Here is a 14,821-nt window from a genome sequence, read left to right on the forward strand (position 1 = left end):
GTTTTTCTTAAATATTAAGATGATAGATGAAAAATTTATTTTTTATTATTGAAAGAAAAGCACATAGAATGTTTTTTGTACTTGGGATGGTCTCTTTTTTTTTTAAGATTTTTATTTATTTTTTTCATGAGACACAGAGAGAGAGAGAGGCAGAGACACAGGCAGAGGGAGGAGTAGGCTCCTCGCAAGGAGACTGATGCGGGACTCTATCCCGGGACCAGGATCACGCCTTGTACAAAAGGCAGACGTTCAACCGCTGAGCCACCCAAACATCCTGTACTTGGGATGATCTTAGAAATCTCTTCTGGATGATGCTGGAGTCCTCAGATCGCATCCTACATCAGGCTCCCTGCATTGAGCCTGCTTCTCCCTCTGCCTGTCCCTGCCTCCCTCTCTCTCTGTGTTTCTCATGAATAAATAAATAAAATCTTAAAAAAAAAAAAAAAGATGAAAAACTCTGATGAAATAAAACTTAAAAAGAACATTAGTACAAGAGACCTTATCTGGAATTGTGATTTGAATGAACAGTTTTTTAAAAATGACCCAACTGAAAAAAAAAAAAAAAAAAAAAAAAAAAAGACCCAACTGGTGAAATCTGAATGCTGGCCATGATAGGCAATTCTATTAAAGAATTACTGGTTCAAAAAAAAAAAAAACTTATAATGTTCATTGTATGTTCATCTTTGCATTTTGTCAAGTTTTTAGTATATTAAAATAGTTATAATTTCAAAAAATAAAAATAAAAAATAAAGAATTACTGGGGGATCCCTGGGTGGCGCAGTGGTTTGGCGCCTGCCTTTGGCCCAGGGCGTGATCCTGGAGACCCGGGATCAAATCCCACATCGGGCTCCCAGTGCATGGAGCTTGCTTCTCCCTCTGCCCGTGTCTCTGCCCCTCTCTCTCTCTCTGTGTGTGACTATCATAAATTTAAAAAAATAAATAAAAAATAATAAAGAATTACTGGTTTTCAAGAATTAAAGATTTCTGGCTTCTTTAGAAAAATAAAAATACCTGACACTATTGGGCTAGCACTTCCAACTGGAGTGCTACAAAAGCTATTGGCACTGAATCACAGTTGGCCTTCCTAACAGAAAGGCCCAAAGTTCTTCTGCATTTGGCCACAGTCTCCTCTTCTTTTCATCTGCTATCTGGCCTTATTCCTGCCGCCTCCCTGGCCCTAAAGACACATACATTTGCAATCCAAGTCCAAGGGATGGTCTTAGTTCTTACAGTACTTGGACTGAGAGAAAAACTGAAAGCTGTAGTGAAAAAAATAATAATAATAGTACTGGCTTAGTGTTTACTACATACCAGGTCCAGCGTTAAGAATTCTTATCCCAAAAAAAAAAAAAAAAAAGAATTCTTATCCCAGGGCAGCCTGGGTGGCTCAGCGGTTTAGCGCCACCTTTAGCCCAGGGCGTGATCCTGGGGACCCGGGATGGAGTCCCATGTCAGGCTTCCTGAATGGAGCCTGTTTCTCCCTCTGTGTCTCTGCCTCTCTGTGTGTGTGTGTGTGTGTGTATTTACTCTCATGAGTAAATAAAATCTAAAAAAAAAAAAAAAAATCCCATGCTTTTAATTAAGTTAGGCCTGCTGCTAGTCTCTGTTTGCATCTGAAACTATTCAGGCAACATACAGGTCTTATGAAGCTTTGGAACCATGTACTCCAAACTTTACAAGACTTAGCACTACAGCACATTCACTGAGGGCCCTGCTCACTCAATGTCCCTCACTGAGGACAGGAAAGCCACAATGAGTACTTCATTACTCAACTGACTTTGGCCACAATCTTCAAAGATCTTCTAGGAATTATAGCATCAGAATTTTCTTTTCAGATTCACCACTAAATAAAAGTGCCTTTCCATTCCTCAGTCTCTTTTTGCATAAAATTCATGGCTAATGCTCTAAAACTTTATCTACCCTGGCTAACCCAAAGGTGGTCTCCACACTACCACATGAGTTGGTCCACTCACTTTATGTCTTTGTAACTAACATACTGCTGTGCAGAAGGACATTAACAAAGTGGTCACTGATCAGGTATTTCCAAGCCTAACTCATCGATTGCTTTGGAAGGTTCTGAGAACCAATATCACCATTTCGAGTTACAGAAAGTCAAAGTTATGACAAATGGCAAGTATCACAGTGAAGGAAATTTGCTAGAAATTTGCTATGGACAGGTGGGTGTATATTTAGCCACTTTGTTAATAGGATTATTAAGTTCTCTGTTAAGCCTGAAATTCTTCATAATTAAGAGCCAATTAAGGGGGATCATGCCCAAAAGAGTGCCCACCACGCCCACAAATGCATTTTCAGAAAAAAAAAAAAAAAGGAATATTTTGAGGTGGGGAAACTTACCAGCATCTGTTCAAAGAGTACTAGAACTTGCTCATCTGGAACGTCTTGCAATGACTGTGCTGTGGGGTCATCCCCATATGATGCAGAGGAATTTCTATGAGCAGAATTGGGCTTTTCCTTCTCCTTCTTAATTCTCATGCTGGTAAATCTCTCCAGCTGAGAAAGAGAAAAAAGTATTAGCAGCGATCCATTTTCATTTGCACAACAAACCACACATGAAGTAGCCAATTTTCGAACTTCTTATTTGTGCATGGTTCCTCTGGTTTGTGGGCACTTCAAGTCTTCTGACATAAAAACAAGAAATCTCTCATCCAATTTAGTACACTGACTCTGTACTCTCATCTTCATCCAAAGATAAGAGGACTAAAGTATTAGGATTTGAAACCTCTCTACAAAGAGAAAACTTTGTTCTTGAGCTCTCCTGCCATTTCTAAGTCTTCCAGCAATACAGAACTGAAAACACCTCATGTATAGAATTATCTGAATAAAATGCCATTTCTTTCCCTCAGAGGATCCCTCCCTTCCAGAGGTTGAGTATGACCATAGAATTTAGTAGATGTAAGTTATGCAGAATAAACAAATGCCTTAAAACCAGGAACCATTACTTTTTCTTTCTTCTGATACTCTAAAACCCATTATGCAGGCAGCAAAAGTTCAATATACAGTCTTCAAAATCCCTTCTGCAAAGAATACAGTGTACTTCAGAGGTATATATGCCACCACCTCTGTGCTAACCAAAGATTCATGAACCATTCCCCAAACCTCAAGTACAGATGCTCAAAACAAAGAGCCACCAATAAGCTGCAGCTTGTTAGCTCCACCTGTTTGAAAATGACAGTATCTTCAAGCACTGTGGGACTTTAAGTGATAGAAGTAGTATTCAGACTGCAAGTCAGTTATGAGTTTAAAGAACATGCCTACCCTTGGAAGCCAATGATATCCCAGGGGAATGCATGCAATGGGCCAAACACAGAGCAAAGAGTTAGGAAAAAGCTTTGGGAGGTTCTGAGAATAGAACCAATATCACCATTTCGAGTTACAGAAAGTCAAAGTTATGACAAATAGTAAGTATCACAATGAAGGAAATTTGCTAGAACATGCACATACTTAAAATTTCCTTACCTCATCTGCCATGAGCCGCTTCAGAGTCTAGGACACAGGAAAAAAGGAGGGAGAAGGAAGAAAAGATAGATCAGTGAAATTCCAGGGAACCTCCCAAACACCTGATGGGTTGGGGGGAAAAAAGAGTAAGTTGAAAGGATCTAAGCTACTTTCTACAAGCTAGAAGATTTCAGCAAACTATTCCTTAGCACATTCTCTTGTGTAAGGGGCATGAAGGAGTTTTAAGGTCACTAACATATGACTCTTTAGTGGGCAAAACAAGTAGAGAACTGCAAAGACTCTAAATCTGATGACCAATATGCCTATGAAACATGTTCAACTTCATTAGTAAATAAGGAAATGCTAACTAAAACCACAATGAGATATCGCTTCACACTCTCAGGACTGGCAAACATTTTCAGGTCTCTCTGGTTGTAGATCAGCAGGAACTCTCATACGCTATCAGTGGTAATGTAAAGTGCAATGGCCACTTTGGAAAATAGCATGACGTTATCTAATAAAGTTAAATACATATATATACACAACTCAACACATTAATTTCTATAAATCTACCCTGCAGAAACTTGCATGTATGTACCAGGATGTATACATAACAAGAATGTTTGCAGCAATACTCTAATATCTAAAACAGAAAACAATCCAAAGAGTCATCAAGAATAGAATAGATAACCTGGTACCATACAATGGGTAACAATTAATTACACAGAGAAATTAAATGGACTTACAGCTACTCCAAGAGCATTAAAACTAAATTGTTATTTCAGGGCAGCCCAGGTGGCTCAGTGGTTTAGCACTGACTTCCGCCCAGGGTGTGATCCTGGAGACCCAGGATCGAGTCCCACGTCCGGCTCCCTGCATGGAGCCTGCTTCTCCCTCTGCCTGTCTCTGCCCCTCTCTCTCTGTCTCTGTCTCTCATGAATAAATAAATAAAATCTTTAAAATAAATGTGTTATTTCATTTATATATCAACTATATTATTTAGGATATAAAATTATAAGCGGAATGATTATCACAAATGTCAAAACCGTGTTGTGACTGCAGGTGACAGAGGGGCTTCTAAAGGACTCACATGTTCTATTTCTTGACATGGATGATGGCTACATGGGTGTTTGGTTTCATAGTTCTATGTTCTCTTCTGTATACATGCTGTACTTAAAAAGAAAATGAGCAGGGATGGTAAGTAGGAATCCTCTGTCCTAATACTTAATTTTAAGTCATATTTCCTTCTGCTAATGTTTTACAAGATTATATATAGTAAATACCTCTTGACTAACTTCCTCAACTAATGAAAAACTAGCTCTGACCCTGCCACAAAGCTACTTTAACTAACCTTTTTATGGACAAGAAAACTCTCTACCATTATGTTCACATTCCCCATGTCAGATTTCAGTTACATTTGGTGTGAACTATAAATCTTAACTCCCCCTCCACGGTCTGGAAGAGGCCAAGCTTCCACCGACTGAGGGCTAATCAGATACCTAAAGCTGTAAGAACCTTGCTCAGCATCAACAGAATTTAAAGCTACGTTGTGTGTGCTACTCACTGGGGAATGCAGGGAGGATAGTGAGGCAGACAGTAACACCGAAGGGGACTAACGGGTCCTTTTGTCACAACCCCTTAGGGGATACAGGCTACAAAAAGGATGAGTACATACAATTTAACCACTGCCAAGGTCAAGCTTATTTGCACTGAAAGCAACTGCTTCCAGAAGCTTGTCCTCCAAACTCAAAATGTTCATTCAGAATCAAGCAACAACCCTAACAACTCTGGGATGGATGTAACATAGGAACAGAAGTTGAGGCTAATGAATCAGTGCCAGATAGATTGCTCACAGCTGCAGGCTAAGTTAAACAAGGAACCAAGGTTCCTTCTGCCTACAGACTTTCATTTCTATCCATTTCATTTCTACTACCACTACATAAGCTTATGCCATTATTATCTCCGCTTGACTTAACTGCAACAGCTTCCTAACTGATCTTGATGCCTCCAGTCCTGTCGACCCCACACTAAATCCATTCTCCATAACATATCCAAGAGTAATCTTTCTAAAATGCCATACTGTCCACGGTTATTTTCTCATTTAAAATCTTTTAATGGCTCCCTATTGCCCTCAGGTTAAAATCCAAATTCTCTAGTGTGGTCTAGGACATTCCTGGCTTCTTTCCCTTGATTCATCCCTCACAAACCCTCTACCTCAAACTTTATCTTCTGGGCATCCTGAATCAGTTGCAGGTCCAAAAACAGTTCATGCCACCCCAGACTTTCCCTAGGCTGCTCCTTCCCTCAAGCGAGACTGTGCTTTCAAGGCTAACTCCAACAGGCCCTGCATGATGATACCAACTCTAATTGGAGAAGTGCTTCTTCTCCTTATGTTTCCACAATAATAGGTACTTGCCTGTCTCATAGCCCTAGTTGTGGATTACAGTTGTTCTTGACTGTGACTCTTCTATCCTCTTCCAGACTAAGTTCTTTCCGGGCAGAGCCTGAGACTTAGTCATTATATTTCCTATGGACAGATACCACAGTCTGGGGCTGCTTTCCTAAAATACCAAGTCCTGAAGAAGCTCTCAAACCTATTCATTGTTTCAATGAAGAAAACTGAAGCCTAGACAGGTAGAATAAATCACTGAGGTCACATGATCAGGAAAAGGCTGGGTATGAACTCTAGGCTCCAGAAGCCAAAGCCTAAAATCTTTGCATTCCCCAAATTCTTCTGCCTTGTTTCCATTTAATACTGACTAACTCTTGCCTTTAGAAACAAAAGTGAATATACTTTTCACAAGAAGAAGATACCACATTCCCTTGTTTCTCTTGGTGCATTATTAGAAACAGATTTAATTACTTTTAAAAAAAGTACCCCAGGGACGCCTGGGTGGCTCTGTGGTTGAGTGTCTGCCTTTGGCTCAGGGCAGATCCCGGTCCAGGGATCGAGTCCCACAAGTCCCACATCGGGCTCCTGTTAGGAGCCTGTTTCTCCCTCTGTCTATGTATCTCCTTCTGTGTCTTTCAGGAATAAATAAATAAATTCTTTTTTAAAAACTGTTAAAAAAAAAAAAAAAGTATCCCAATTAGCACTCTGTTTAAGGACAGCAAAAATGATGCATGCAGGATCAAAGTTGCACTTCCCCAAAATGTCCAACAGAGGGAAGCAACTACCAGCAAAGCAAATCCTCCTTTAGTCAAAATTCTGTTTCAGAACCCAACAGAACACCCCAACAGCAAACTCAATTCAATTACTGAAATGTAACCTGTTACTACAGTGTATTGAGGGTGTATTGTCTACTCACTATTATGTTTTCTTTACAGATCCTCTACACTGTGCTTGCAAACAGTAAGGTTTACTCAGTGTTTTAATTATATCATTAGTTGTGCTGTGGTTTCTCTGAGATACAGAACAAGAAATTCCCAGATCATAAAAAGTATAAATGACTAAAACTAGTGGGGTCCAGGAAGATAAAGCTACTAGAGCTGTATTTGTGCTTTACACTACACCTCGATGTCCAAGTTTTTGTCTTTAAGTTCTCTAATTGCCCCACCTGTCTCAATGTTTTTTTTTTTTTTTTTAAAGATTTATTTATTTATTTATGATAGAGAGAGAGAGGCAGAGACACAGGAGGAGGGAGAAGCAGGCTCCATGCCAGGAGCCCGACGTGGGACTCGATCCCAGGACTCCAGGATCACGCCCTGGGCCAAAGGCAGGCACCAAACCGCTGAGCCACCCAGGGATCCCCTCTTAATGGTTTTATTCTCACCATTCTCCTTGCCTGCAGTCAATTCCCCAAACCAAACCCTTACTCTCTTAACCTGTTGGCATGAAATACTTCATCTTCCTGTCCGTCCTACAGAGTCTTACTAAAATTTTTAACTACAAATAAAGATATTAAAAGAAACATAGATACTAAATAAGATCTTTTTAAAATATCAAAATCTGCTCACAAACACAGATTAATAGGAACTACTAGATAAAGGACACTAGACTGAACAAAGCACCTAATTTTTTCCCCTCTTGAAACCCTTCTAAATCTACAGAAAAAGATTTCTTGGAAAGAAAACAATGATGGAAGGAAAGAGCCTACAAGGTTGGGAAGAGCAAGAAAAGCACAATTGCAACCAAATTTTGAAGCTAGGGAAAAAATAAACTAGAGATAAACCTAAAGACCTAAGAGGGCAGCCCCCGTGGCACAGCAGTTTAGTGCCGCCTGCAGCCCAGGGCGTGATCCTGGAGACCCTAGATCGAGTCCCACGTCGGGCTCCCTACATGGAGCCTGTTCTCCCTCCGCCTGTGTCTCTGCGCCTCTCTCTCTCTCTCTGAATAAATAAAATCTTTAAAAAATAAAAATAAAAGACCTAAGAAAGCTGAGTCCTAAACCAGAAGTAGGAAAAGACAATAAGCAATTGTAATTATATTTAACCATCCTCAAAAGGCTGAAGAATTAACAACATGAGGTACCTGGAGACTGGAAGGAGGGGGAGCCTAAAAATAAGCAGATTGGTTGGAAGCTGTTTAAGAAGCATTTTGGTCTGTAGATCCTTCCAATCCCAATTCCCCCAGCTGTCCTCCTGGCCCATACAAGTGAGACAGTACCCTCCCTTACTCCAACAGAAGTCTGCAAGTTTATTCTTACAGGGTCTCTGAATTGGGAGATGCCAGGCACAATTGTGGGTAGGAATCTTATACCTAAATCTAGGCATAATAGATACTGAGACACCTAGCACCTTTCCCATATAGTTTCTGAGAACTCCAGCAGCCTGAGTGGCCATTAGCCCTGAGGCAGAAAATTAGAAGACTTCTCAGGGGAAATGAAAAATGACCTAAAACTCCTGACACAGTCCAAGTAGATCACCTTGGGAATTCTGCAGTACAATATGGAAGCTACCAGCCACACGTATTAATTGAGCACTTTTAATGTTGCTAGTATGCCTGAGGGAAGAATTTTAAATTGTATTTAATTTTAAATAAATTTAAATTGAAAAACTAATATATTATTGTTAAAATTAAGTATGTTTGGAATATCCTGGGTATGTGAATCTCTTTTCACCTGTAAATTTTATGAAGTCTAAATATACTTCAACTTGGGGCACCTGAGTGGCCCAGTCAGGTAAGCATCCAACTCTTGGTTCTGGCTCAGGGCATGATCTCAGGGTTATAAGATCAAGCACCATACAGGGCTCTGTGCTCAGGGTCCAGTTGGCTTGTCCTTCTCTCTCCTCCACTGCCCCTCCTCAACTCCCCACCCAATCCCCACACCCCTATGCACTCACACTCTCTTTAAAATAAATAAATAAATAAATAAATAAATAAATAAATAAATAAATAATAAAATTTTTAAATGTATCTCAACTATTTATTATGAAAACTTAGTATATAAATTGAAATGTGCTGTAAATGTAAAATATACACAGGAGTCCAACAACTTAATATGAAAAACAGAATATAAGGGCACCTAAGTAGCTCAGTCAGTTAAATGACTGCCTTCGGCTAAGGTCATGATCCCAGTGTCCTCGGATCGTCCTGGGACCAAGTCCCGCATCCAGCTCCCTGTTCCAGCCTGCTTCTCCCTCACTCTGCCACTCCTCCTGCTTGTTCTCTCTCTCTCTGTGTCAAATAAATAAAACATTTAAAAAAGCAAAATATAAGACATTAATACTTTGGGACACCTGGGTGGCTCAGTGATTGAGCATCTGCCTTCAGCTCAGGGCATAATCACGGCGTCCTGGGATCGAGTCCCACATCAGGCTCCCTGCATGGAGCCTGCTTCTTCCTCTGCCTATGTCTCTGCCTCTCTCTGGGTCTCTCATGAATAAATAAATAAAATCTTTTAAAAAAAAAACATTAATACTTTTATATTTATTACATACTAAAATCTTTTTATATGCTGATTACCTAATTAATATTATTTAAATTAATTTCACATGTTTCTTTTTGCCTTTTTCTGTGGCTGCCAGAAAAATCATAGATTGCATATGGGACTCATATCTCTATTGTACAGGTCTGTTCTATAGTAAACTGCACAGTTAACAATCTTAACCTGTGCATCAAGAGTTTCCAATCAGTTTGTTAGTCCCTCATTTTTCTTTTTTTTAAAGTAGGCTCCATGCCCAGCGTGGCATCCAACACAGGGCTTGAACTTGTGACCCTGAGATCAAGAGCCAAACGCTTAACCAACTGAGCCATGCAGGCACCTCTGTCAGTCCCTCATTCTTAAACATTAGCAGACAAGCCAGGTTATCAGACATTTGAGAAAAGCCACTAATATACGACATAGAAAAAACACAAAGACAACTTATCAGACTATGCAAAAAGATGTTCAAAATCACTAATTCCAGAAAAGAGAACATAATGCCACTTTAAAAAGAAACATTCAGAAGAAAAAGAACCCACAGAAGTAGAAAATATGAGAACAGAAACTCAAGAGAAAGCTCAATAGAAGGACTAGATTAAAATTGAGGAAATCTCCCAAAAAGCAGAGAAAAACCCCAGAGATGGAAAAATAAGAGAGAAAAGATAAGCAAAGATAAGATCAGTTTGGAAGGCTCAATACACAATAGGAGATAACAGGGGAGCAAGTTACCAATGAAAAAAATTCAAGAATATTTCCCAGTACCAAAGGATAAATCTCCAGCACAAAGGATAAACATAGACCACAAAGGCATATTACGGCAAAATTTCAATACAATGAATACAAAGAATATTCTACAAGATCCGAGAGAAGGGAGAAAAAAATGGTCATATACAAAGTAATAAGAACAGATTTGGGTTTTTTAACAATATACCAAAAGCTAGATGATAATGGAATAAGGCCTTTAAAAATACGAAGAAAAGTAATTTCAATTTTTTTTTAAATTTTTTATTTATTTATGATAGTCACAGAGAGAGAGAGAGAGAGAGAGAGAGGCAGAGACATAGGCAGAGGGAGAAGCAGGCTCCATGCACCGGGAGCCCGATGTGGGATTCGATCCCGGGTCTCCAGGATCGCGCCCTGGGCCAAAGGCAGGCGCCAAACCGCTGCGCCACCCAGGGATCCCAAGAAAAGTAATTTCAAATCTAGAATTCTATATTCAACAAATCAATCAAATATTGGGTTCAGAATAGACATTTTCAGAAATAAGCTTTCAAAAAATTTATCACCAGGCATCTCAGAAAGCTATTGTAGGATATGCTCCACCAAAATGAGGGACCAAACCAAGGATGTAAAGGACTTGAAAGAAGGGCAACAGGAGACTTAAACCATAAAAGAGGTAAAGGAAATTTCTAGGGCAAAGATTCCAGACAACTGTTCTCTGCCAGACAGCACAATTTAAAGAGGACTATGACTCTTTAAGGAACCTCCACACAGTTTTCCAGAGTGGCTGCACCAGTTCACATTCCCACCAACAGTGCAAGAGGGTTCCCTTTTCTCTGCATCCTCTCCAACATTTGTGGTTTCCTGCCTTGTTAATTTTCCCCATTCTCACTGGTGTGAGGTGGGATCTCATTGTGGTTTTGATTTGTATTTCCCTGATGGCAAGTGATGCAGAGCATTTTCTCATGTGAGTGTTGGCCATGTCTATGTCTTCCTTTGTGAGATTTCTGTTCATGTCTTTTGCCCATTTCATGATTGGATTGTTTCTTTGGTGTTGAGTTTAATAAGTTCTTTATAGATTTTGGAAAATAGCCCTTTATCTGATACGTCATTTGCAAATGTCTTCTCTCATTCTGTAGGTTGTCTTTTAGTTTTGTTGACTGTATCCTTTGCTGTGCAAAAGCTTCTTATCTTGATGAAGTCCCAATAGTTCATTTTTGCTTTTGTTTCTTTTGCCTTCGTGGATGTATCTTGCAAGAAGTTACTGTGGCCGATGTGGTTTATGTATACAATGGAATATTACTCAGCCATTAGAAATGACAAATACCCACCATTTGCTTCGATGTAGATGGAACTGGAGGGTATCATGCTGAGTGAAATAAGTCAATTGGAGAAGGACAAACATTATATGGTCTCATTCATTTGGGGAATATAAATAATAGTGAAAGGGAATAGAAGAGAAGGGAGAAGAAATGGGTAGGAAATACCAGAAAGGGAGACAGAACATGAAGACTCCTAACTCTGGGAAACGAACTAGGGGTGATGGAAAGGGAGGAGGGCGGGGGGTGGGGGTGAATGGGTGACGGGCACTGAGGGGGGCACTTGACGGGATGAGCACTGGGTGTTATTCTGTATGTTGGCAAATTGAACACCAATAAAAAATAAATTTATTATTAAAAAATAAAATAAAATAAAATAATAAAATTAAAAAAAATAAAATAAAATAAAATAAAATAAAATAAAATAAAATAAAATAAAATAAAATAAAATAAAATAGGACTATGAGACCTGAGCCTAAGCCTCCAAGACTGTCATCACCATCATTCACTTTTGTTCTGGGCTTTTAAACTGACAATACCTGGTGAACCTGACCCAGTTTTTTGGCTTATTGGTACCATATGTTAATAATTTCTTCCCTTCCTTTCTTACTCTACTGCCCAGACTGCAAGGACACTCATTCCACCCTACAGTTTTTCTACTCTGACTTATCCAGAAGAACTAAGATTGGTCACAATAAGCTTAGAAAAAGAAAATACAAAGCAGTGTACTCCTCTGACCATATTCTTGTTGGATGTCTAATATTTGATCATCACTGCAACTTTGCCAGGTGCACAAGTATGATGAGCTCTGTGCTTCCCAGGTTTGGCCCAGATACCCTCAGAAAAAGCCCTTGTAAACACTCAGAGAATCTAAAGTCAGTCTCTGTATCTTCTTCTGGGAGCTTCCATCTAAGAGTGGCAATACTGTCATTTACACATTAGAGTAGATTTTTACTTATTACTTAATTTTTAAAATAGCATTTCATTTATATATGCAAACAATTATTGACAAGAAGCTTTAAGGAAAAAAAGGGGGGGGGACCCAAAATGGAGTCACTTGTGCTAAATCCCATATCAGCAAGCTAAGGCTTAATATCTAACCTAACTGCGATTTCAACCTCATCCAAGAATGTAACCTTTAACCAATTAATTTAGAATTATGTGATCAGCACTAGTGAGATAATATGCATCATACCCCAAACTAAGGTGACCTTGCCTGAAACAATCTATTATTTGTTAAACACTTGCTTTTCCACCACCTTCTTCCATTTTGTACAGCTCCTCAGACCTCCTGATTTGCCAGATAGGATGCTGCCCAATTCAAGAATGGTTGAATAAAGCCAATATGATCTTCAAATTTACTCAGTTAAATTTTGTTTACAGCATAAAATATTTTCTTTTTAAAGAGTAAAAGATACAGCCTGAAAATAAAAGGTTGGAGAACCATTTACCATTCGAATGGTCATCAAAAGAAAGCAGGGGTAGCCATCCTTATATCAGATAAACTAAAATTTACCCCAAAGACTGTAGTGAGAGATGAAGAGGGACACTATATCATACTTAAAGGATCTATTCAACAAGAGGACTTAACAATCCTCAATATATATGCCCCGAATGTGGGAGCTGCCAAATATATCAATTATTAACCAAAGTGAAGAAATACTTAGATAATAATACACTTATACTTGGTGACTTCAATCTAGCTCTTTCTATACTCGATAGGTCTTCTAAGCACAACATCTCCAAAGAAACGAGAGCTTTAAATGATACACTGGACCAGATGGATTTCACAGATATCTACAGAACTTTACATCCAAACTCAACTGAATACACATTCTTCTCAAGCGCACATGAACTTTCTCCAGAATAGACCACATATTGGGTCACAAATCGGGTCTGAACCAATACCAAAAGATTGGGATTGTCCCCTGCATAATCTCAGACCACAATGCCTTGAAATTAGAACTAAATCACAACAAGAAGTTTGGAAGGACCTCAAACATGTGGAGGTTAAGGACCATCCTGCTAAAAGATAAAAGGGTCAACCAGGAAATTAAGGAAGAATTAAAAAGATTCATGGAAATTAATGAGAATGAAGATACAACCGTTCAAAATCTTTGGGATGCAGCAAAAGCAGTCCTAAGGGGGAAATACATCGCAATACAAGCATCCATTCAAAAACTGGAAAGAACTCAAATACAAAAGCTAACCTTACACATAAAGGAGCTAGAGAAAAAACAGCAAATAGATCCTACACCCAAGAGAAGAAGGGAGTTAATAAAGATTCGAGCAGAACTCAACGAAATCGAGACCAGAAGAACTGTGGAACAGATCAACAAAACCAGGAGTTGGTTCTTTGAAAGAATTAACAAGATAGATAAACCATTAGCCAGCCTTATTAAAAAGAAGAGAGAGAAGACTCAAATTAATAAAATCATGAATGAGAAAGGAGAGATCACTACCAACACCAAGGAAATACAAACGATTTTAAAAACATATTATGAACAGCTATACGCCAATAAATTAGGCAATCTAGAAGAAATGGACGCATTCCTGGAAAGCCACAAACTACCAAAACTGGAACAGGAAGAAATAGAAAACCTGAACAGGCCAATAACCAGGGAGGAAATTGAAGCAGTCATCAAAAACCTCCCAAGACACAAGAGTCCAGGGCCAGATGGCTTCCCAGGGGAATTCTATCAAACATTTAAAGAAGAAACCATACCTATTCTCCTAAAGCTGTTTGGAAAGATAGAAAGAGATGGAGTACTTCCAAATTCGTTCTATGAGGCCAGCATCACCTTAATTCTAAAACCAGACAAAGACCCCACCAAAAAGGAGAATTACAGACCAATATCCCTGATGAACATGGATGCAAACATTCTCAACAAGATACTGGCCAATAGGATCCAACAATACATTAAAAAAATTATTCACCATGACCAAGTAGGATTTATCCCTGGGACACAAGGCTGGTTCAACACCCGTAAAACAATCAATGTGATTCATCATATCAGCAAGAGAAAAACCAAGAACCATATGATCCTCTCATTGGATGCAGAGAAAGCATTTGACAAAATACAGCATCCATTCCTGATCAAAACTCTTCAGAGTGTAGGGATAGAGGGAACATTCCTCGACATCTTAAAAGCCATCTATGAAAAGCCCACAGCAAATATCATTCTCAATGGGGAAGCACTGGGAGCCTTTCCCCTAAGATCAGGAACAAGACAGGGATGTCCACTCTCACCACTGCTGTTCAACATAGTACTGGAAGTCCTAGCCTCAGCAATCAGACAACAAAAAGACATTAAAGGCATTCAAATTGGCAAAGAAGAAGTCAAACTCTCCCTCTTCGCCGATGACATGATACTCTACATAGAAAACCCAAAAGTCTCCACCCCAAGATTGCTAGAACTCATACAGCAATTCGGTAGCATGGCAGGATACAAAATCAATGCC

The 14,821-nt window shown here is 39.2% G+C and overlaps 1 protein-coding gene across 2 annotated transcripts in view; it reads right to left on the reverse strand.

The window, feature by feature from the left end:
• DIAPH1 (diaphanous related formin 1) overlaps window positions 1–14,821 on the reverse strand; it is a 97,683-nt gene that overhangs the window by 60,639 nt on the left and 22,223 nt on the right. The window contains exons 2-3 of one of the 2 annotated variants that reach the window (XM_049097668.1): window positions 3,478–3,504; window positions 2,356–2,511 (exon numbers count right to left, since the gene is read on the reverse strand). In XM_049097668.1, the coding sequence (XP_048953625.1) occupies window positions 2,356–2,511; window positions 3,478–3,504 (183 nt within the window). The remainder of the gene's footprint in view (window positions 1–2,355; window positions 2,512–3,477; window positions 3,505–14,821) is intronic. The other variant, XM_049097667.1, reaches the window with a different exon arrangement.

The sequence above is a fragment of the Canis lupus genome, chromosome 2, assembly GCF_003254725.2.
Source record: "Canis lupus dingo isolate Sandy chromosome 2, ASM325472v2, whole genome shotgun sequence".
Classification (NCBI taxonomy): Eukaryota; Metazoa; Chordata; class Mammalia; order Carnivora; family Canidae; genus Canis; species Canis lupus.